We start from the raw sequence: 24,455 nt of genomic DNA, 5'->3' as shown, positions 1-24,455 counted from the left end.
GTTATCTGATTACATTATGACGCAACAGTGGCAAATCATGGATTAATTAATTAACCCACAATTTGCTGTGTCTCTTCCAATTAGCATAATCAACCTCTAATTGTAGGTTGATTCATAACATGCAAATCCAGACACTATGGGTTAATCATGTTTAATCTTTGATTAAGCCATAGTGTCTGGAGTCACACATCATGACTCAACCTACGGTCAGGCTGATCAAAAGTTGATTATGTAAAGTGGAAGCAGCACTCACAGAGCAAAGGTCAATTAATTTGTGGGTTAATTAATTAACCATAATTTGCCACAGTTACAAGTGAACTGGGTCTATATTATTCATACCCATTGGAATCAATGGCCTGGTTTGCACATAACGCTAACTCATGATGTGTTTAATTCTGGGTTGTCATGATGTGTGAAAATGTCTGCAGAAAGAAACCATAGTGTGTTAATCATGAACAACTCAGAAAGAGAATACATGGTTTGTTATTGGCTTGTGAATTCTAGATTGTTTAAACCATGGGCTGTTATTATGTGTGAAACCAGAAATGTGTGTTGTTCATATGTTGTTTCACCAGGTTACAGGAGTGGGCAAGAGTGGTTTAAATAACCGAGCCACTCTACATGCATTACCGCTCCGCAAAGGGATTTGGGGTACAGTGAGGGAGCAGATGAAGGAAGAGGGAAACAAACAACCCAAGGGTTGAGAAAACAAACCACAGTTTGTTTGATCATCTGCCAGACAAACCCTGCATAGGGCAATGAACCATGGGTTAAATAAACCATGGGCTAGCATTATGTGCAAACTAGGTCAGTAAGTTGAATTAGTAGGTTCTGGATTATACTAGGAAAGCCATAAAATATAACAAGAGATAGGTGTTCTTAAGCCCCTTGCTTCATTTAGGCTTACGTATGGCTAATTCTGTACTGCATTGCATTGTTTCCCTTGTAAGAGGTTGGGACTAAAACATGATTCTTTGCAACTACTCCAACAGTTAGTTTCTCTGGAAGCAGGGTGCTGTTTTTGACTTGTCTTGTTAACTTCTTTCTTTTCTGGACACTATGTAAAAAGCACCTACCTTTTTATAAAATACATGGCTTTGGAGGTTTTCTTGTGTAAAGATGCCTATTACTATTGTCAGTGATTAAAACCAACATGGACTTAGATATTTTTTTTAATTCTTAAGACCTTTATGCCACTCCATAATATCAGACAACACATAACTGAGTACTTATTTCTAAGTTTCCCTATTGAACTACCAGATAGTGTATGTTGTAAAAATTATGTTCATGTATTACCCCAGAAGACCCAATAAGTAAATTAGAAAATGCAAAGAGGTGCACTTAACCAAATCTTTGGCATAGTTTGATTTAATTGTCATTTTGAAGTGGTTCTAATTTCAGATTTGGATTTGCATAGCCTTTTATATCAACTTTATTTTTTTCTGTTGGGCTAAGAAAGGAGGAGTAAATTCAAATTTGTGTAATAAAGAAATAGCACCAGTTTGTATGATAATGGCGAAGACAATCATTTCTGTATTGAAGATAAGTTGCAAAACTGCTGTGATTTCCATTGTGTGTTTTATTCTGTTTACAGCTTCAGCTAACACAGAAAACAACAGTTTCACAGGAAGCCATGAGCATAATTGTCCCGATCATTTACGATATGGCTTCAGGTACAACACAACAGGCAGATATCCCCAGACAGCAGAACTCTTCAGTTGCTGCTCCCCTGATGGTTAGCAATATTCTAAAGAGGTTTGCAGAACTGAATTCACCACGGCCAGGTACTGTACATGTCCAATAGGTCAAATCTTCTGCATGCTTGAATGGACAGAGTCTACCTTTTAAAGTTTTTAAATTGCACTTTACCGTTAGTGTTACTTTGTTTTTATCAGTTTCATTAAAAACAGTCTCAAAAAACTGGTTTCAGGTTAATGCATGTTAGTGAGAAATTGTTGAATATACCTCTCTGGTGCCAGAAGGGTTGTATCATTGACACAACATGGACTTTATGACATTGACCAAGGAAACATAATGCACTCAGTGGCTTGGCTCATAGTACTGTAGTTATATCTACACTATTTTAAGCATTGTCATGTGAGCCCTGTGTATATATTACTGTGAAAACTACTACTTGTTAGTCATCTTGCACTGTAGGAATATGTCTTCCCGTTTCTTGTAATTTTACTGTTACAAGGTTTACTACTTGTTTTGTTCTCAATTGTACTCCTCTGAGGAAAGCTTGGGGGCCAGGAAAATGGAACTACTTATAAATTACTCCATAAAGTAACACATTACAGCACTGGCTTATACTTTCTGTATCCCATGACTAACATCTCACCTTGACTGTATCTTCTATCTTGTGCTGCCTGCTTTGTTTCTGTGAGAAACTTTTGTATTCAGTTTCACTTTTCCTTTAATAAAAGTGTTAGAAACTTTCGAAAAGTGATATTTTTTTTATTTTTTTTTGTGGGGGGAACAGCTTTATTCTTGGGTATGAAATCTTTACCCAAGACACTTCTTCACAGCAGATTTCCTCCCCTCCAAGAATATCCTTGCTAACTGCTTATTGGTTTAATAATTAAAATCATTATATTGGCTTCTAAGGTGTTTGTTTTTTTAAAACAATGCTAGCAAATTCCTAGTGTAGTATTATAGCATAGACTTGAGCACTGATTCTAGAACTGCACTGTGTGGATACACAAACCTTTTGACTACACTGGAGCAGCTGATAGGATTGAAGTGGTGTGGATGATGCCTCTTCAAATGCTTGCCTTTACTTTTGGTAACACTCCATCCTGAAACCCCTGATCGTCACTGAGGTAACTGCGATTTTGGGAGGGTTAGCCATGTGTTTCCACCTGGGTGTAAGGTTCAAGGTGAGTTATCCAACAACCATGCCGTGTATTGCTGGGAGTTGGAATATCATGCATGCTACCCATAATTCATGCATGCTCCAGAAAGCTACGTAAGCATTGACGCTTGTGGGAGGGAAATGCAGTTCTAGCTTTTATCTATAACTGAACAAGCGTTTTCTTTACCAGCGAGGCATTGCTCACCTGGCTCTACCACCCATGGGGCTTTACTGAAACTGAGAAAAGTTCTTGGAATTGGCATTTGGGGTTTTAAACTTGCAACATCTTTTGTCGCACTATTCTAAAATATAACGGCATCAAGGTAATAACTGTATGCCTTCTAAACTCAAGTTTAGAGAAGACTCCACCGCTACTTTTCACTGCTTTGTCATTTTCAAATTGTAAGATGAAGCACAATGCACATGTAAGTAATGTATTGTCTGCTAGAAATATCCCTGTGGAATCAAACCCTCACAAAGAGCTTAAAAAGAGCTAACAACAAAACCCAGCAGTTGGACAGTGTTTGGTGACAGTTTTTTCTCAGCAAAGGAGATTCCGGCTGAGCTGTTTTGAAGTGTTTGTTGATCTTTGTCTCCAGGTCTCTATGGACGAAGTTAGGTTGCTGTTAAAAATGTAAACTGCTTTTGTGGAATGGTGTGCTGACACAAGTTGAATTCCTGGTGTCCGTGATATCAGAAATGTACTTCCTTATTCTTAGTAGTAACTTTTTCTCTTGAGGCCCAAAAGTTTATTATTTTGAGGGAAGAGAAGACTTTATGAACTGCTCGATATGAGTGCTGTCAATAACCATGTTGTGTTTGAAGGTTAGGTCTTCATCGTTCAAGAACAAGCACTCAGGGGCAGCTTCCTTTCCTGCATGCCTTCTGTGAACCAGCAGCTAGCAGAAGCTGACCAATTTGCTTGCTTTTCTCTACTCATAGTAATTCTTCTGATACTAACAATACTTGATTTTATTCTAATACTAGATTCTACTAATTCGTAGTAGATTCTAGTAATAGTAGTGATTCTTCCATAGTAGTGGTAGCATATAATGCATACATCTCTACTGCACAGCTCAGTCTTTGGACAATCATGTTTGTATCCTGCTCTTGTGTCAAGGAGCACAGGGGACAGCACATATGAGGGCTCTCCCATTTTTATCCTCTAACAGCCATGTGAGTTATGATAGACTGAGAAATAGGCACTTACTAAAAGCCACCTAGAGTTTCATGGCCAAGCACAAGGTTGAATTCAGGTGTCCTTGGTTCGAGGCCAACATTCTGCACCACTCTGTTAGCTGCATGAGGGTTTTGCTGCATTTGGGGAATCCCAGTAGCCTGGTTATCGTAGAGTGTGGGGCAACCTGTGCTTTATAAACATGTTGACTTTTTTATTTTTCACACTAGCTGGCTGCACAATTTCTGGTAGGTTAGAATAAAGCAGTTTTCTATGGTATTGAAGTTATTTGTTTGCTGTTGCGCCTGAGTGTAATTGTTTATATTTGCAAAGTTTGAGTTGTGGTACATCTGTTGATAAATTGAAATGACTTCAGAACAAGTTTAACACTGCCATAATTCAACTTCTCTAGCTAACTTCTCTTTCTTTCCCTTGTTCTAGGTGAATGTACAATCTTTGCAGCTGTCCGTGATTTAATGGCTAACCTTACAGTGCCCCCTGGTGGGCGTCCATAGGCCATTTTTAAAGAAAGGGTAAAAATGAGATGAAGCGGCAAAAACATTTCTCTGAAATAAAGCCTTCAGTCATATATAATGGAAGAGACATTTTCACGTGTCACATTTTTAAAGAGCTAATACAATGGATTGGCCTATTTTCAGGGATGCACTTTCATCAGATTTTTTTGTACAGAGCTCTGTATAATGTTTTAAGGAGACATTTCAAACTCGTAATAGATTTATGTATCCGCTTGCCAGTAAATAGAGTTTATTCTGTTTTATACTACAGAGATTATGAAAATGCCAAATTTGTTTATTTAAATGGTTTTTCTTATGTCTTGGTGTAATAATCTTTTTTTTAAAGGCAGGTCTGTCATTTTTTGAATACTGTAAAACTGTGACAAACTTTATATTGAAGCTGTATTTTAATATGACTGCTTTGAAACATTTAAAAATTGGGCTTGTTGTAAACCCCCAAGAGCAATATTTAATAAACTAGATTTTAAAAAAAAGAAGCGTGCTCCCTTTAAGTGTACATTTTATATTAAAGAAAGTACTCTTAAATTGCTTGCTATGGCGTGAAGTTGTACTGTTTCCTGGATAATTATATCATTGCCTAATAGCACAACTTCCCCTGTGCATCAAATTAAGTTGTAGGATATTCCCAGTTCCTTCTCAACCAATTTATTATCCTAGAAGTTGGGCTAAGGAAGTAGAAAGTGTGAGTGTATGTGCATGCACTACTTTTTTTGTGCTGATCTTTTTTGTTATAAGGCAATGCGTTACAGTGTAGGTAACTGCCTAGAGCACCCTACAACTAGTCCCATGTGTTCAAGAGGCCTTCTGAGTAAGCTTTTAAAAATCAGCATTCTGTGTTGTTTGGGAAATTAATTTAAAAGTCAGGGGAGTAACAAGTAGTTTTTAATGGAGGGAATCCTTTTCATGGAGGAGAGGGGGGAGGGAAAAGTCCTATTTAAGTGTAACCAATATGCACTTAAAGTCATTCTTTCTGTTGTGATCATTCTACAAGTTAAGGGTTTTGCATGGAAGCTATTTGAAACGGCCTCTGAGGTGACTATTCTACTTGGCAGCTGTACCTTGTAGAGTTGCTTACCGTGTGGAATACCATTATTACACAGTCTTTCCTTGCTTCCGCTGGCAACCATTGGGACATCTAGTGCCAGCATGTTGCTTCTACGTGATTACAATCCACATGGTAAGTGAATAATGCACATTAAAGATGCCCGTATGGTGTAGATGCCATGCAGAGACTGTATGACAGCTTCCATGTAGAAGCCATATACTGAAAATCCATGCCATCTATATTGGCATCCATCTGTAAGTGATGATCTTTGATATAAAACTATAGAGCATTTAAAGAAATTATACAACCTTTACAAACCATGTATATAAAACTAAAGAAATGTAAGCACTCCTGGAGCCCTTTTGGCTGAGAAGGATTCAAATATTTGCAATACATGATCTGCAGCAAATCACAGTTTATGATGCTTATTTGACTGACATGTTAAACTGCAGGTAAATTAATCTGAAAGCCACTCCAGAAGACAAAAGTGTTGGGAGAACACACAAGCCCAAGACTCACTTATGGCTCATTCTTTTATGGTTTAACATTAGATTCAAATGCAGTCATTGTCTAGCCAGCAGTTCCCAAACTAGACTCCCTATGGACCACTTAAATTGGTGGGGTTCTTGGAAACTTCTTGAACTTTTTCTACACATCAAAGCACATAGCTCATATTTTAATAACCGTAGTTCTTACTTTCTCATGTGATAGATGTTTCCACCAGTTTAGAGATCATGTGTTAGTCCAATGCACGGATAGGTAGCCTGCAATTCCCTAGAAGTTGGATTCCAACTCCTTTCAGCCTCCCCCTATGGCCAGGGATGATGGGAGTTGCAGTCTAGCAATATCTAGGTCCTCCACTTTCATCTAATGCTTGGTATGTTGTAACATCTGTCAAAGGATGGATGATGTAGTAGAAGTCTATTGTGTCTCTCTAAACTAAAGCATGTATTCACTGAAAAAAGTCGTGTATCCTTACACATTAGAGGTACACTGCAGAGGTGTGACAGAAACTCATTGCTAATATTGGAAAGTTCTCAAGTTTCCTTAATATTACAATTTCTGTGGTTTTCTTTGTGGAGCTCAATCCACCTGTTTTCCACATTTCACCCACTGCTGGTTAAGGGTTATTCTTTTTGTTTCTTTAACAACCTACCTGTTCATTCCATTTTCAGATTTAATTTTTTATGTCACTTTCCCCTTTTGGATTTTGCCTTAACCCATGTGTTAGAAGGGTTTTGCTGCACTACAAGCACCATAGGAGAGGAGATGTATAAGCTGACATCACTGTGAAAAGAATTAGCATTGTTGGACAGGAAGAGATCAGAATTACAGAATCCAGTTGTGTCAAAGGGGGGTTCTTGTATGATTGTTTAGAAAAGTTTGTGCAAGTCTTGATTATCTTGAGCAAAAAATACTTTTCATTCATGATGAGCTATTTGTTTCTCATTTTTCATTAACTAATTTTAGGTTGTGCACTTACCTGGGAGTAAGTGCAATTTAAGTCAATAGAGCTTACTTCTGAGTAGAAATGTATAGGACTGCAGCATCCGTGCACGTTTTAAAGCTCTGCTGTCCTTTCTAGGCAGAGCTAGGCAATTGCTAGTCCGCTCACATCCGAAAACACTAAAGAATAACTTTCATTCGATTACTCTCTTGTCGCACACCCCCTCCCCCCTTTCAGACCAATTCAACATTTTTGAGCTTTAATTATGCAAAGGAGAGATTGTTCTACTAACACGTTAAGATAATGCTCATGAACTCAAAAGTGACAAAACTGGTATACTAACAGAATATTATAATAGTTACTACTAGACTCTAGAGCAGTGGTCTTCAACTGATGGATCAGGAATCAAAAGTGGGTGTTTGTAACAGTGGGTCCCATACTGCAGTTTCGGAGTCCGAGGCGGGTCTGGGTCACTTGAGGACCGCTGCTCTAGAGTAGCAACTAGACTATTAGAGCAGCCTTCCCCAACCTGGTGCCCTCCAGATGTGTTATGACCACAACTGCTAGCATGTTGCGTAGTGCAACACATCTGGAGGGCACAATGTTGGGGAAGACTGTATCAGAAGGAAGACAAACAGATTTCCGAGAGCGGGAGCGCTTCGGCGTTGCGTCTAAGGCGGGGCTCCTGTTTGCGTTCGCCTCGAGCGACAGCGGGAGAAAGCGGGCTGCCTCCACCGCCTAAGTCCAGCCCCGCGAGACTGACGCGAAAGGCGGGCAGGGCCGGGCTCGCCATGGCGCTGGCGGAACTGGCCGCTCGGCTCAATTGCGCCGAGTACAAGAACTGGGTGAAGGCCGGGCACAGCTTGCTGCTGCTGCGGGCCGCTCTGCAGCGCTTTGCCGGCGAACAAATCCACGCCTTTCACCGCCAGCTCGTCGCTCGCCTAGGCCCGCTGGGTGCTCGGTGCAGCGGGCGCTGCATCCCTCGAGGCAAGCAGGTGAGCCGCCGCCGCCTTCCCTCCCCCTTCTGCCAACCTGGGAGCGGCAAAGCAGGTGTAGGCAGGTTCTTCTTCCGTGGTCTCTGCAGATACACGTGCTCGATTCCCCGCGTAATGCTAGGTTCGCTCCGGTTCTTCTCTACCGATTTAGGGCGCAATCCGATGCATTTTTAGGCAGAAAAGAAGTCCTACAACTCCCAGCACTCCCCAGCCAGCATGCTGCTGGGACTCGGAGTTGTAGGTCTTTCTGTCTAAACATGCATAGGATTGAGCGTTAAGCTCTCTTCGGAAGTAACTTGACACGCGTTCCCTTGACCATTTCCAAAGTACGCGTGACCATAGGCGTGCGCAGCACATTTCATTAGGGGGTTCAGCCAGGGATTTTTTTTAAGGTAAACATTGATTAAATATACAGTAATAAAGGACTTTTTTTCATTCATCAAACAAACAAAATAAATGAAAACTGAAGTAAACTGTATTTTTTTAATTAACAAGTAATCTGTACTTTAAAAATACACATTTTAAAATGGAGACTCTGAATACCATTTTTTTGCTGTAGTGATAACCAGGCATATATAAAGACACAGTCAATTTTCACCATCTTTAAATTTAATCAGATAATGACCTAATCCAAACTTTCTAAAACAGATTCACATTTAAAACAGATTCTATCACATTAACAACGAGTGTCATCTTAAGTTCCAGCACCATACATAGAATACACCATACATAAAATGCCCTAATAATGATTTTAAAAGATTGCCCTGTGTGCTGCTGAGCAAAGAATTTGGAATGAGGTCCAGGAGAGAGACTTCTGGGGTGAATATAGTGAGGACGAGGGGTGGCTGCGAGCCTAGCATAAGAGAGGGCTGGCTGGCAAGATTTGGAGAACTTGTGGGAGTGTAGGAGATCTGGAAGTAGGGACATCTCTGGAAGGCCGCGAAGGGGCTATTGGCAGAAGACAGGAGATGAAGGAGAAAAGAGAGGATGGGAAACCGTCACAAGGGCACATCAGTCTTCTTTACTGATCAATTGTAAGCCGCTCCGGGAGCCTTTTAGGCTGAGGTGCGGGATAAAAATACTCTAAATAAAAATACTCTAAATAAAATAAGGGCAGAAGAAGAGGATTGGCGTAGGGGGAGCCCTGGGGAAAGAAGAGAGAGAAATGCCCCTATGTGTGGGGGTAGAAGAGGGAGAGAGGGTGCAGACAGGAGAGGTAGGAGTGTCCCGGAGGGGAGAGGAAACAGAGGTAATGTTTAGCCTTGAGGAGAAGCCTGAGGGGAGACATGATAACATTCCTCAAATACTTGAAATATTGACACACACAGGAGGGCCAGGATCTCTTCTCGATCATCCCAGAGTGCAGGACACGGAATAATGGGCTCAAGTTAAAGGAAGCCAGATTCCGGCTGGACATCAGGAAAAACTTCCTGACTGTTAGAGTATGACAATAGAACCAGTTACCTAGGAAGGTTGTGGGCTCTCCCACACGAGAGGCATTCAAGAAGCAGCTAGACAACCACCTGTCAGAGATGCTTTAAGCTGGATTCCTGCATTGAGTGGGGGGTTGGACTTGATGGCCTTATAGACCTCTTCCAACTCTATTATTCTATGATTCTATGAAAACAGTAGTGTAGATCCTGCTTGAGACACCTGGGCCCTGTACACCTAGGAAACCCAATGTATGTTGTTCAGTATCTAAATTATAGCCAGCTCTTGCCAGGGCTGGCCCAAGACATTTTGCTGCCCAAAGTGGAATAGCAAATGACATGACCCCCCACCCCACCCCCAAACTCACAGTGCAAAGCCAGTAAAGTCATTTTGGCACTTGAGGCCAGTGGACAACAGCTTATTATGCCATAATAAAGTTGTGAGTCTTCCAGATCTCACAGGATACTTTACGGCTTTTGAACACAAAAGAAGAAGAGGACTATACTACAACCTGGCCTTGTGGGTCATGTAACCAGCAAGTCCAGTCCAGAAAGGAAATCCAGACACAAGCAATTCAAGCCAAACCACACCACATACCCACATACTGTATTATTTTGCCCCAGTCCAAACATTGGTGCTCATATCCCTTTTTGCTGCAGTGCCACTTCTGCCCCCTTGACCCAGATAAGGGGCCTGGGCAGCTTGGAAGAAGCAACAAGTAAAGAAGGCCTATGGCACTCCACTGAACATGTCAACAGCCAGTCTACCCACTCCTCCCCTTGCCAGGAGTCACGCTGCCTATAATGGCAAAGTATAGTAATTGCCTGGGCATCTCTCTCTGCATAATCAGGTAGCAGCTTACAATGGTGTTAAGCAATTTTAGAAACCATATGTAATAGTCTTATAGACCCCTTTATGTCTTAAAATGCGTTGCTTCAGTTCAAATGGCAGATATATCTTCCACACTGACAGCTGCTACATTCCTGATACTAGACCAATAGTATATATATGATTCAACACATGTGAGGAGTTTCACATTTTAAACTCATTTAAGGTGCAAGCCTGTGCATATTTAGAAAGAAAAGAAGTCCTACAATTCTCAGCATACCCCAGCCAGCCATGCCAGCTAGGGGATTCTAGGAGTTGAAGGACTTTTTTCTGTCTAAACATGCATAAAATTGTGCCTTTAACTTATCATGTCACACTAACAGGAATACAGGAATCAAATAGGATTTCCTTCTTCAGTGGGACACACTTACTTAGGAGTAAGTACCATTTTGTTATAGGAAAGGATAATATTTTTTTAATTAAAATTTAAAAATAACTATCACCTGGTATCATCATTATCTACTTATATAGCACCATCAATGCACATGGCGCTGTACAGAGTAAGACAGTAAATAGCAAGACCCTGCCGCATAGGCTTACATTCTAAATATGCACAGGCTTGCACCTTAAATGAGTTTAAAATGTGAAACTCCTCACATGTGTTGAATCATATATATACTATTGGTCTAGTATCAGGAATGTAGCAGCTGTCAGTGTGGAAGATATATCTGCCATTTGAACTGAAGCAATGCATTTTAAGACATAAAGGGGTCTATAAGACTATTACATATGTACAGAGTTTTCCTATGGAAGACCTGGCTGGTTCACTGTTGTAATTATTTGATTGGGACTGAAGTAGAGGGGCACTAATTTTGCTGTACTTATTGTCTTTAAATATGGTTAAATATCCCAGTGTGGGATGTACTTAATATGGTTAAATATCCCACAGTTACCTTGCAATTCTATTTCTACAATTCTTTTTCTCCTGTCCTTTCTTCATCCTCTCTTCATTTTCAGGCTGCATCCGGTGAACATTTACCTCAGAGTAAGTTTGATTGATCTCAGTGGGGCTTACTTCTGAGTAGACATACATAGGATTGTGCTGCAGCTCTGTTTTAAAGTGACACAAGATGCACACATCCAATGTTTACCAAAAGAATGGCTTGAAAGAAGGGGGTTGGACACCCTAAAATAAGCAAGGACAGATAGGAATTGTTTTTGCATGCATTCTGAAAAAGGTGCTGCTGAATGAACCCTCCTTAGCCAGGAGGTCCTGGGGGGGGGGGGATTGCAGTTCTCCCCTCTTCCCCCTTTCTTTTCTCTTGCTGAAGACCAGACTGGGGTGGGCGGTGGGGCAGCGATGAGGAGAGAAGGCACGCAAACATGCAGCTTCTCCCTCTTTCTCCCAAACATTACAGTACCTGCAGGGCTGATGGGGAGAGGAGGGCAGCAGCTCCGAAGGGGGGAGGGCCCCAATCTGCAGCTCCGGGCAATCTTACTGGGTAGACCATCGGATCAACAGCCTCAGCTTTTCAAGGAGGCATTCCTCCCCTTCCTCCCTCCAGTTCTCAAAAATATCAATACAGCAACAGCTGAAATGTGCTTAACACCACAATACCAAGAGGCTTACTCAGAAGTAACTCCCCGCCACCTTGGAGAGGATTTGCTTCCAAGTAATACTTGTCAAATTAAAAACAAAAATAAAACACAGCTTTTTATCTCTCCCAAATTTGTCAGAATTGGGAACCTAATTGCCACATATGAAGACTACCAAAACATATTAAAGAAACCCTTTTGGGGGAAAAAATATAACAGAAGAATAGGCAAAGATTTTATTCTCTGGAAAGTATTTAAGCTGAGCTCACAGAAGACAAGACATTTTACATTAAAGAAAAAGAGAGAGCTACAGATGGTGGGAACCTCCTGACGTGTGCTTATCCCCAGGATAGCAATACGGCACAAACACAATCCAAAGCCCATGTTTCCTACACAAAGCCTCCTTTGGAGTAGAGCTTCGTTTGTTCTAGGGGGCTTTTGCAGGAGAAGCAATCTGGGTTGGGCATTATTAGAGGTTGCGGAGGGGGAGGCGGGCGAAAACCAAGCAGCTGAGGATGGGGAATGGACACGGGGGCCACGTACCTTCCCTGGCAGCGCTGCTGGCCTCCCGCTGCTACTCCCTCCGCCTCGTAAGGTGCTGCTGCTGCTGCTTCTCATCCTCCCTCCTCGCGCTGCCCACAGCTCTGGCCCTCGCGCCGCCGCGCCTCGTGCTTCTTGCTGTGCAGCTCAGCTGTGCAGCTCAGCCAGCAGCCGGGGTCTTCGGCGCGCTCTTGAATCGCGCGAGATCTCGGCTGCTGGCTGGGAAGTCTCGCAGGAACTCTTGCAAGCCTTCCTACTTCCTGTGAAAGTTGGCTGGGCAGCCGGAAAGCAAGGCTGCAGAGCAGCTGCGGGGCTGGGCCGCGCTTACAGGAGCTCGGGCCAGAGCAGCGGCGCCTCGCTTGTCCTCTCTCCCTCAAGTGGCTCACTGTGCAGGCGGGGCAAACATGGCGGCGGCAGCGGATTAGGGGGTTCATTTGAACCCCTTGAACCTGCTGTGCGCACGCCAATGCGCGTGACACGTATACTTAGACGTCCAAAAGCCTCTGGAAGCCGCTTGGTGTGTTCCTCTTTGCTTTTACTCAGATTAATCCTCAAAGATGGGTGTGGAGGGCGATTTTAAGCAGAAAGGCACACATCCGGGGAAAGGTACACACCGACTCGCATCCAGTTTGGGGCAGACCAAAGAACTCGGGCTCCGCCTGTCGAAATAAGAGCTTTACACGTACGGATTCAGCGCCCGTTTCTGCAGTGAAGGAGGGCCAATGCGGAAAAGAGGAGAGCCTCACGCTGTTTATACTGTATTATACTTTAACCTGTGCTCATTTGCAACAAGTCCAGTTTTCTAGCTAGACTTTAGTTTATGGGGCAGCTTTAGTCTGATTGCAAGACTTCAGTTAGTTCATTAAGTGTGAAGTACCGCATAACCAATGTTCCAATGATAAATTTTGTGTTGCAGTATGATGTAAAGTGGTAGTTGGAAACACTGCCTGGCACCTTTGAGAAATTAAAAAATCTTCAAGATGGTTGCCAAATTAGTTCTGATTAAAGCAACAACATCCAGCCTTGAAAATGCTATCCAATATATTTTGATGTTTTCTTTATATTTCAAGTGTCACAAAATATGAATGATGCTGAGCTTTTTTTAAAAAGAAATAGTCACTGTGATACATCGAGTTTGATTTGTCAAAAAGTCACAGTTGTTTTTATGTTTTTATTTGGTTTTGAAGAGTGAAGAAATGAGGTGCTGCCACACATTGTTTTTGTACTCCTCATTCATCCTCCCCAATTAATTTTTCTCCTTTTGGGCTTTAAAAAGTGTGATTGGAAATATAATAATAATAATAATAATAATAATAATAATAATAATAATTTAAAAATATTTCTTACCCACCTCTCCACTTGGATCGAGGCGGAGAACAACAATAAGTATAAATAATTTTTGTGAACCGCCCAGAGAGCTCCGGCTATTGGGCGGTATAGAAATGTAATAAATAAATAAATAAATAAATTTGATTAAAAACATAGTACACAATATTAAAGCATCCTAAAATTCCACTGGGTAGGCCTGCCGGAAGAGATCAGTCTTGATAGCTTTCATAAATGCTAAAAGACTTAAGCTGACGAATCTCCTGTATTGGCTTGTCCATCATTTATTTATTTATTTATTTATTTATCATACTTATCTCCTCAGCCAAAAAAAGGCTCTCGGGGCGGCTTACATTTAGCAAAAAAAGACAGTCCCTGCCCTCAGGCTTACAGTCTAATAAAGACATGACACACAAGGAAAAGGAGTCAAGGAGGGAGGGAGGAGAGAGAAAGAGAGAGAGAGAGAGAGAGTGTCCAGCAGGAGCAGGCCCCGATGTTACTTCTGCCTGCTCCTGTCCCCTCGGTCCTTCTTCTTCCCCACAGGGCCAAGATGGCAGTTTGCCCTGTGGGGGGGGGAAGAGTCCAGCAGGAGCAGGCCCCGAAGTTACTTCTGCCTGCTCCTGTCCCCTCGGTCCTTCTTCTTCCCCACAGGGCCAAGATGGCAGTTTGCCCTGGGGGGGGGGGGAAGAGTCCAACAGGACTTCTATGGCATCATTCTATGGTATCACAGGAGAAGCATCAAATGAGCCTTCTTGCTGAGGTGTTCACATCAAAATAAGCTTCCAGGTGTTTGCTTTAGTGGTCCTTCATTTTTTGTGGAGAACTCTGCACCTCCTCTTGATCAACAGCATCTCAGTTGATGGAGGATTGATCACAGGCCCAGCATGAAATCCTTCCAGGCAAGTTGAAGTGACAGAGAGCTTGGGGCACTCAGTGACCTCTGTGCTGCTGATACAAGATATCACACTGGTTGCAAAAGATCTAGAATTTGAAAACATTGTAGGAGAATCAAAGCCGATGGGTTGGATCCAGAGTTCTCAGAATGCGTCTGCTGGCAGAAAGCAGGGAGGGAGATTTTCTCCCTAGTTTCTTCTACAAGTTTCCAGACTTCTAAATTTTGAGGACTTCATTTTGACCTTTGCGCAACTGCCTTGTCACACGGAGCACCCTCCACATGATTGAACTTCAAGTTGCTACCCACACCGCTGCTTGCCCATATGGGTCAGCTGCAAGAATGACAGAAGTTGCTGCCAAACTGTCACTGTATTCGTTTTGCAGCTGCTTCAGACCTCTCCCTCCATGGGAAAAGCTACTAGATAGGAAAAGTTTCCTTCAAGATCCTTGCAGTACTCTTGTGAACGGAGTGGCATGCTTAAGCCAGACCCTGCAGTAGGGCACTAGAGTAAACAAAATCATTCCTTAACAGCAAGCCTGACTTGCATCTCAGGTTCACATTATGTCAGAACTGTGAATAAAATTCACAGACTTGCTCACTTGTGAGTGGAGAAGGTGCCATTACCCAGGTGCTGAGCGAGGCTCCAAAAATGATGAATTCAATGAAAGGGTATTCTGGAGAGGTGGTTAGTAACCCCTTGCTCAACCTCCTTTGCAGCCTCAAGTCTATTTGCCTTATTATCTCATTCCCTGTCTCTGCATGAGGCTTTGTGGTGGTGCCAGTGGGGGGGCAGGATTACTGATATTTTGTTTCCTTTGTATTACCTTTTGTTTTCTCTCTTTTGTGTGTGTTATTCTTTGTTTAATTGTAATTTGTCAATTTTGGGGACTGGGAACTGTTTCTTTTCATATAATGCAATTCTCTTGTCTGCCCTGGTTGCTTGGGATTGAGGGCAAATCTAAATTAAATTTGGAGACTCCCTCTTGGGTGAAAGATGTGAAACTGATTTAAATGCAGCTCTCTTTTTTTGATAGGGTCGCTTGTATTGGTTTTTTGTTTGCTTTGTAGTTTCAGCCTGCCTGCTCCTTATGTAAAGAATGGAAAAAGGAGATTTTGAGTCATCATACGCACAGGACTGGGGACGTTAACTGGGGAAACTGCAGACCTTGGCTTTGGCCTTCTAACTCATGGGAGCTTGCAAAGGTAATGCCTTATGGTTCTGTAAACTGCCCAGAGAGCCCTGGCTATGGGAGCGGTATATAAGTGCAATCAATCAATCAATATGGTTCTTATTGCCTCAGATAGATTTCAAATATGGATTCAGTTTCTATGAAACTACACCTAGTTGTGGCTTCCAACATATGTACAAATAGTGAATGGACATAAGCAAAATCAAAATGTTATGAAAAGTATGTTGAAGCAGTATTGAAGGGCAATAATATCAGAGCTAATAATCCCATCTGCAGTTTTTGGGGGGTGTCTTCATGGCCCGGCTTTTGCCACTCCTTCCTCTTGAAACCCTGTGGTATCACTACTGAGGGGTGGGGCGGGAAATCCCCACGGTAGTAGGGAGCGTGGGGTTTCCAGCAGCTATATAGCTTGCCGAGCCCATCACCTGTCCCTTGCCCAGACTCCCGCGCTTCTGGTGACCTATCAGCCGTCGCCATCCACCCCAGAATGCCCCCAGCTCGCCGAAGCGAGGTCACAGGGTGGAAGGACCATGGTGGCCTCGCTTCAAAGCAAAAACTCAGGGTAAGTCCCTGACTTTTAACATTTGCAGCTTCGGGGAAAAGCCTCCCAGCTGCTCTGACTTGGCGGCTGTGTTGTATAACTGATGCAGAACCACCACGGGGCAAATAGACAGCCCCTTGGTTCTTCCGTTTGGAAAATGTAACATAATCCATATTCAAGAGGCAGTGATGTCTTGAGGTATTATGCTATTTAACATATACATGAAACCATTGGGAGAGGTTATCCGGAGTTGTGGGGTGCGGTGCCACCAGTACGCTGATGACACCCAACTCTATTACTCCTTTCCACCCAATTCTAAGGAAGTGGTTTCTGTGCTAAACCGGTGTTTGTTGGCAGTAATGGATTGGATGAGGGCGACCAAATTGAAACTTAATCCAGATAAGACAGAGGTGCTCCTGGTCAGTCGAAAGGCAGATCAGGGAATAGGGATTCAGCTTGTGTTGGATGGGGTTACACTCCCCCTGAAGACACAGGTCCGGAGCTTGGGTGTACTTCTGGATTCAGCCCTGAGCCTGGATGCCCAGGTTTCGGCGGTGGCCAGGAGTTCATTTGCACAGTTAAAGCTAGTGCGCCAGCTGCACCCGTTCCTAGAGATGTCGGACCTGGCCACGGTGACACATGCCTTAGTTACATCCCTATTGGATTACTGTAACGCGCTCTACGTGGGGCTGCCTTTGAAGAGCGTTTGGAAACTCCAGCTGGTTCAAAGAGCTGCAGCCAGATTGTTGACCGGGGCTGGTTACAGGGAGCACAAAACTCCCCTGTTAAAACAGCTCCACTGGTTTCCAGTCTTTTTCCGGGCACAATTCAAAGTGCTGGTTATGACCTATAAAGCCCTATATGGTTCGGGTCCAGGTTATTTGAAAGAACATATTCTCCCTTATGAGCCTGCCCGTGCTTTGAGATCTTCTGGAGAGGCCCTTCTTTCAGTCCCACCTTCTTCACAGGCATGCTTGGTGGGAACATGGGAGAGGGCCTTCTCGGTGGCTGCTCCGGTGCTCTGGAACTCTTTTCCCGGGGAAACTGGGCTGGCTCCCTCCTTGATGGGTTTTCGGAAGCAGACTAAAACTTTTTTGTTCCAGCAGGCCTTTGGAGAATAGTCTGGTCCTCCATCTATGTTAATGTCTTATAATTTTGTTGTGTATTTTAAATGTTTATGGTTTTGTTCCCCCCCCCCCATGTATATTTTAAACTTTGTAACGCTGCCTTGAGGCCCAGCATTGGGCAAAAAGTGGGATACAAATAAATATAATAATAATAATAATATACAGTACATGTTATACAGTATTTGGTGATAGAGTTAATCAAGGAAGTTCTAAACGTGTCCCCCTGAGCAGTGTGGAATGTTACTGGATGGCCATTCAGAAACACAGAGAGAGTATCATGAGAATTTGTAAAAAGGAAAAACAAGTACAAATGCTAATTAAACCACTATGTTAGTCTTGCTGAAGACAGCTTGCTGAGTCCATGACAAAGCTAAGGTTAGAACCGGGTATTGCAGCTACAAGCCCTGCATTCTTTTCGTGACCCTTGAAGTCTGATACAGCAATCCGTTAGAAGTAGTGTGTAATTACCTTCTGAAACAGAAATGAAGACATTGACTGCATGTGGTATTCTTCGTTGTATAGGCTTACATGCCTCGTGGGAAAGCTGATTGCTACGGCCCCGACAAGTGTGACGCATCGGCACTCTTGAACCTTTTCACCTTCTGTGATCACTTCAGCAACATTGATCCGAAGAAAGTCAGAGAGGTACTGATGTTGACCTCTTTCTTGTGTAGATTCTTAGCAGGGTTCACTCATGCATTAACCAGGTTGCCACATGTGACTGCCCCTTCCACTCTGGCAAGCACCCTGTCCATGCACAATATCTCTCACCTGAATTCTTTGTGCGTGAACGGAAGCAGCGTCTCACTGCAAAAGCCCAGTAGGAAGGAAGGTTGTTATGGTGTATTTTATGGTTATAATTGTTGTGAACTGCCCAGAGAGCTTTGGCAATTGGTCAGTATAGCCATGTAATTAATTAATAAATAAATCAAACAATACCACCACCTTTCTTCTAAGTTCTCTGCAATCAAGAGATGGAAGGGGTGATCTCTCCCTTCTAGAGGGGTGTTTTCAGGATTCAGCAGAGGGGAGGGGGTTGGTTGGGGCGAAGCCAACATTTCTGGATCTCCTTGCGCACTGAAATTATGCCTCCTTCCCTGCTGATTCTGTAGGGGGAGAGGGTGCATGGGAATAAGAATGTAAAAACCGTGCTGGATTAGACCAAGGGCCCATCTTGTCCAGCAACCAACCAGCAGCCCACAGGAAAGCCACAAGCAAGACCTGAGTGCAACAGCACCCTCCTCGCATACCCTTGTTCTTTGAAGAATTGGGCACCTGCTAAACAACTGTCTGGCGGAGCCTGATTCTACTGAGAAGGAGGGCACATAGGGACATGCTCCTCTTTCCCTGCAGAATTTGGTTCTGGCTGTACAGGGTAGGGGGCAAACAGTAGTGTGGGTTGCCTACTTGGGGTCCATAGGATCAAGTTGACAAATTTGATGCAGGTTAGGGAAGGGAGACAACAGGACAACTTTATAATTTAGTAAGTGAAGGGTTCATAGAAAAAATATGTATATGTTTACTGCAAAATGTTGCAATATTTTTATTAAAATATTTATAATATTTTAAGGAAATTTATATTTATACTTACATGTACACACACAATGCATGGTTAAATGATTGTATTGTTGTATTTATTACGTAATTGAAATAAAAAAAATAAAAAACAGAAACATTGGTGCCTTCATTCAGGAGCCATAATACCTGCATGGCATTTACCACATAAGAGTGTTTCCATACTAGTGACAACAATGTGTAGTTCTGGTATGGAAACTCATCACTCAGTGTCGGCGCCCCCCCCCCCCCCCGCACTGTAGGGTTACACCTTAAACATTGACTGTTGCTTCCCTCTATCTCCCCACTGGGCTTACAGTTTACCTGTTTTGCTTTACATTTCACATCTCTAGGTGATTAAGTGCCGCAATGAACTAATGCATTCTTCAGATATGAAAGTATCTTCTTCCTGGCTGAACGAGTTTGGAAATCATGTTCAGGATTTGCTAACTGAATTCCAGCATGTTCCAGAGGCTCAGACAGCTGGTACAAGGATAGAAAAGGTGACACCAGCCATTCTTCCCACCTGTAATTTCTTGATAATAGCAATAAATAATAATAATAATAACTTGGCTAAGCTCTGTGATGAATATAAAAATGGTACCGTCTCTGGCCAGATGGATTGCAGACTAAATTGAGAGTTTTTGTGTTTTGATTAGGGATACCTGAGGCTGTTTCAGAATTTGTTGATTCAGGGTTTCATGTACATTGATACAATTTAGTTTAACTATTGTAGTTACCATTTAAGATGCAGTGGCTTTTCAGTAACAATAGTGCCCATATCCTATCTGCATATAATAGATGGTTGGGTAAACACTGTTGCATAGCAGATAGCCTTGGTGATTGGCCTAGCTCAGTGTGATAGAACTGGGTTGTATCTAGTCTTAGTCCTACTTAGGATAGACCCATTGAAATGAATGGGACTCCTAATGACACAAACACTGCTTGGGATCCAAAGAACTGGGTAACCGTACACAGTCACATTCCAGACAGCAGTCACAATTGCAATATTACAGCATCTGGAGAGAGTATCCTGCTTACCAAATATTGTATAACATAGTCTTGAAATCCAGTCCCTGAAACTTATAATTTTCTCATCAAACAAATAGTTTCTTATGTAGCTGCTGTTATTGTTTTTACCAACCAAATAGCTCCTGTCATCTGACTGGGATGTTCTTGTACCAGGGGAAGATCAGTTTGATGGACTGGAAGGTGAAATGAGCCAAAGCCAGATCAGTGAAATAGAGAAAGAACTGATAAAAGAGAGGCTTCATGAAATCAGCCTTCTCATGGAAGACCAAGGAATGATGTCAGAAGAGGTAACTCAATTTGGAAACCTAAAAGCAGGCTTAGATTTTTAAAGTTGATCACTCCTGAGAAGGAAGCTGAGCCTATTTAAGGGTTAAATCAGAATATATTGGAAGACTGTTCAGATGATGGGTGGATTATTCCTTGCCTAAGAAAAGGATGTTTCATACAGCTAAATTCCAAACATCCCCGTTGAATTTAATAGCTGGGCAGGTTTTTTTACTGGGGTCCAAAATGCACTTGTCTACCTAGAGTGTGTTTTCCAGAGTACTAGAAACATACTCAATTGAAATTTAGAACAAGGATTCTTCCCTCCCCACCTTAACCCTCCTCCAGCTGTCTTCTGTTCAGCTTCTCTTTCTTCAGTTAGCATGTCTCTATTCTGAGCAGATAGTTGAAGTAAGAGGGCTTAGATCTATGTGACCTATGGGAGAGAGATGGAACTTTCATTTTACAGTGGGCCGGTACATGTCACACTAAGCCACCATGGGTTAATAATCCGGCAGGATTTGTGACATGTGCCTTGAACACCATGGGGACTTCTACGGTCATGCAGAGTTTGTTTAAACCTCACGTATTCCATGCTGCCTGGGTTCACATGACGAGCCAGTGTGCATATTCAAAATGGTGGCTGGCAGGTGCCACCAAAAATTGTGGCATGACTTAATTTTGTCTGATGCTGAATCCGCACACTAATGCCTACCATTACTCACTTTGTCCTTTGATTTGCTGTCAAATAGTCATAGCTTTTTCCATATAAACAACCCAGCTTCAGCTTTAAAGGTGGGTTGGGCCTATTGTACACTTCTTGCTTCAGAACTGGGGTGGGAAACACATGGCCCACAGCATCAACCAGTTTTCCAGATGCTACAGGCCCACTCTTTCCTTTTGTACCAACTTTCTGGGAATCGTGAGTGAGAGGGAGAAGGAAGGAAGGAGGTAGACACACAGAGAGAGAGAGACCAGGTTAGGATGACATGATAGTCAACAATGGTTTAAATAGTCAACTATTGCTTAAATAGTCAATTGTTGACTATTGTGTCATCTGGTGAAACTTTTCCAGACCAGAGAGGGAGAGAGCGAACAAGCACATGGTATGCAATACTGCAGACTTCACCCATTGTTGGATCTGGCCCTGGCTCCATCCACTATCAGCTGTTGCTCGATTGACTTTTCCTAGGAGTCATAGGGAAAACGATTCCCACTTTTGCTTTAGATGAAATGGCAGTTTCCAAAGATACATGGTAAAGGAAACCATTGGACATTCATACATTTATATATATATTCACTAGAAAACATAAACATTTTTCCACTGGTTTGTAGAAATCCTTTTAAATCAGGAATCACTGATTTTGAAAGAAGTGTTTGTGGGAGAACAAGAAAGTGTGTGTGTGCACACATGTACATGGGCCATAGACCAGATGTTGTGGATGTGGTGATGATGGCATTAGGATTTGAGCATCCAGGCTCAGGTCCTTTTTCCACTATGAAGCACTCTGAGTGGCATTATACATGTCTCTCAGCTTAACCGGCTCCAGATGCCTTTTGTGAGGTGTCTCTCTGAAATCCTTAGAAAAAGTATGGGATATCAATGAAGTGCCTACCAATTCAAAATATTTCATTTTACTTTTTAAAACTTGCACTATATATTTTCTCCCTCTTAGGATTTAAACAGAATACAATTTGCAAGAGAATTCTTACAGAACAATTGTGATCTTCAGAGGAGTTTGCAGGCAGAAATGCAGAACCTTGAAGACCTAGTACAAGAATTGTACAGACAAAAACGATCAGTAAAAGAGACCCAGGAAGTTAATCTTGAAGAGGAGAAAGGTGAAGGCAAGTCCATGCTTTTTACATTCAGTCTGTTTGTTTTTCCAGTAAGCTGCGTAACCTGCCAACATTTTATCAGAAATAGTGTCATCTTAAAGAAAGCTTAATTAAATCAGATGTGCATTTTTAAAATGTTTTTTGTACTTAAGAGGCCAGAAAGCAGAAGTTTAGTAAAGGACAGATATTAAGATGACAGGTCTGTGGCTTAAGAACTGGTCGTTATGTGAATAAACTTGCTATTCAACCTCTCCACACACACACCTTTTTTCTTTGCTTCTTTAGGCGTGCTAGGCCACAATGTTAGTGACAATAGAAGCCACACTCCCCTTCTATGCAGCTCTGAAAAGGAGAATCTAGACCCAGCAGATCTACACCCCTTTGTTTTCCTGACCCACACACCCCAGCCCTTACATTTGCCTTTGCACACACCCTTCCTCTTTGCCTGTGTGCCAATCTAGTCAACTTCCATTCTTCAACTCCATGGCTTGGATCCACAGAAGGAAGGATCTGCTCATGGAAGGTTCCTCCACCCCATTTTTTAGGATCCCCTCCTCCCCCTCATCGCAGCTCACTGTGTTCAGCAGGGTCTCCTGACTCTGTAAAGCATTTTTAGGGGGCTTTCATGGGAAGGAGGTCCACTTCTGCCAGTGCAGCTGATCCAGCTTAAATCGAGATCCATCTCCATATTGCCACCACCATTTCCTTGGGTTCCTGCTGTTCAGGCCACTGCCTTCTGTATCGTACTTCCTTTAGCCACATCTTCTCTTGACCAACTTCTTGGGCTTTTCTTCCCCCTTTCATGTTAAGTACTGAGTGTCTTCAGAACCCCTTACAATTAGCTTTTCCTTTCATCTCCTTTCCACTTTTTACCCTTTTTCCTCAAGCATCATCCACAACACACCTTTCCTTCACATTCTTCTTATATCACAGCTTACTCATCTTTCAGCCTCTTTGTCTTGAGTTCTCTTTCTCTTGGTTTCCCTATACTCCAGGACTTCTTCCCAGTCCTCAGCTTGCTACTGTGTGAAGCTTTAATCCAAGCCAAGTGGACTTTTCTCTCCTTTGAGGAGTTTGGATTGCAAACTATTTACCTGCCTGAACAATTTGAACATTGGCTGAGTTGGTGTAGTGGCAATTGGTGTTGGAAGCTTCACAAGTGCAGTGCAGTATGGTGTTTGCCAAAGGCCTGCATGCTGCGTTATTCAAAAGTCTCACATCTTAGTTTTATTGCCAGATGACGTAATCAATTTGTGACCGTGTTCCAAGTGGCTATCCACAAACTAAGTATGTTCAACACAGCTATGTTTAAGTTCCATTGAAACACAATGGGCCTCAGTTGTAGAACTTTGTTCTCTGCATTCTACCCAGTATGTAAGACTGAAATAACATTAATCTTACCTTTCACTGAGTTTGTTATCTGTGCTTCTGTTTAATTTTAGATTTTCCTTTAGAAAAAATGAAGTGTATGAAATGAAGATTTGGACTCTGCTGTAAAAATGCCAGGCATTATCATCAAACAGGAACTCGTAAAAAGATGATCTCCTTTTAAGCATTCCCATCACTGAGGGAGGTGAAGTTGGTGGGAACACGGAATAGGGCTTCCTCTATGGCAGTACTCCACTCTCTCCCAAAGGGAGTTAGAGTGGCCCTTTCTTTATTCAGTTTTAGGCAGGCTGTTAAAACATTTTTTCTTTTATATGTCTTTTAGTATTTTAAATATATTAGCACCACGCTTTCTTTTAAGAGTCTCTCCTTTCTTAATTTTCCTGTTGGTGATGCTTTTAAAGTTTTACATTGTTTTACATTCTGTAAGTCACCTTGGGGGCCTTATTTGGACCAAAATGCAACGCATAAAGAACTAAAGCATGGGGATTATGTAAATTACGTTGGACGTTCAGAGAATAAACATTATTTTTTAAAAAATAATTCCAAACCATTGGATTTCTTGCAGAGGCTAGCACTGTGCACTCTTTCTACAGAGGACAGTTGGTTTTATTTCACTATTGTGCTTTGTGACTCTCTACAATTATATCAGCAATATGGAAATTCCAGTTATAAGAGAAATAAGACGTGGGAATAAGGTTCAATGAAATTAATGTGACTTACTTCTGAGTAGACATGCATAGGATTGCTGTGTTAAACATGTAGGGACTCAGGAAGAGAGAAACTAATTCCGCCACCTAAGTATATTTTCTAAAATACTCCTGCTTTAAAATTGCCCGAGCATGAAGGTGG

The 24,455-nt window shown here is 42.3% G+C and overlaps 2 protein-coding genes across 4 annotated transcripts in view; both read left to right on the top strand.

Annotated features, from left to right (window-relative positions):
• MED14 (mediator complex subunit 14) overlaps positions 1-5,034 on the top strand; it is a 53,214-nt gene extending 48,180 nt beyond the window's left edge. For all 3 annotated transcript variants that reach the window (XM_063126528.1, XM_063126529.1, XM_063126526.1), the window contains 2 exons: positions 1,595-1,784; positions 4,473-5,034. In XM_063126528.1, the coding sequence (XP_062982598.1) occupies positions 1,595-1,784; positions 4,473-4,546 (264 nt within the window). In that variant the 3' untranslated portion in view covers positions 4,547-5,034. The remainder of the gene's footprint in view (positions 1-1,594; positions 1,785-4,472) is intronic.
• A 2,776-nt stretch (positions 5,035-7,810) lies between these two features.
• Positions 7,811-24,121, top strand: C5HXorf38 (chromosome 5 CXorf38 homolog). Its single transcript, XM_063126525.1, has 7 exons — positions 7,811-8,054; positions 15,739-15,873; positions 18,051-18,173; positions 19,436-19,585; positions 20,234-20,401; positions 22,055-22,226; positions 23,660-24,121. Exons 1-7 carry the CDS (start codon positions 7,851-7,853, stop codon positions 23,692-23,694), a joined length of 987 nt encoding a protein of 328 aa, XP_062982595.1. The 5' UTR covers positions 7,811-7,850; the 3' UTR covers positions 23,695-24,121.
• Positions 24,122-24,455: the final 334 nt, after the last annotated feature.

This window comes from Elgaria multicarinata, chromosome 5 (genome assembly GCF_023053635.1).
Source record: "Elgaria multicarinata webbii isolate HBS135686 ecotype San Diego chromosome 5, rElgMul1.1.pri, whole genome shotgun sequence".
NCBI classification, from domain to species: Eukaryota; Metazoa; Chordata; class Lepidosauria; order Squamata; family Anguidae; genus Elgaria; species Elgaria multicarinata.
The sequence above is the reverse complement of the archived record's forward strand: the minus strand, read 5'-3'. Positions and strand labels throughout refer to the sequence as shown.

Bases quoted from the DNA above. Each gene is read 5' to 3' on its own strand.
- C5HXorf38 (XM_063126525.1), top strand. From the start codon at position 7,851: ATGGCGCTGGCGGAACTGGCCGCTCGGCTCAATTGCGCCGAGTACAAG. The intron at 8,055-15,738 runs GTGAGCCGCCGC...TTTGCTTTGTAG, and splicing joins GCATCCCTCGAGGCAAGCAG to TTTCAGCCTGCCTGCTCCTT. The intron at 20,402-22,054 runs GTAACTCAATTT...TCTCCCTCTTAG, and splicing joins AAGGAATGATGTCAGAAGAG to GATTTAAACAGAATACAATT.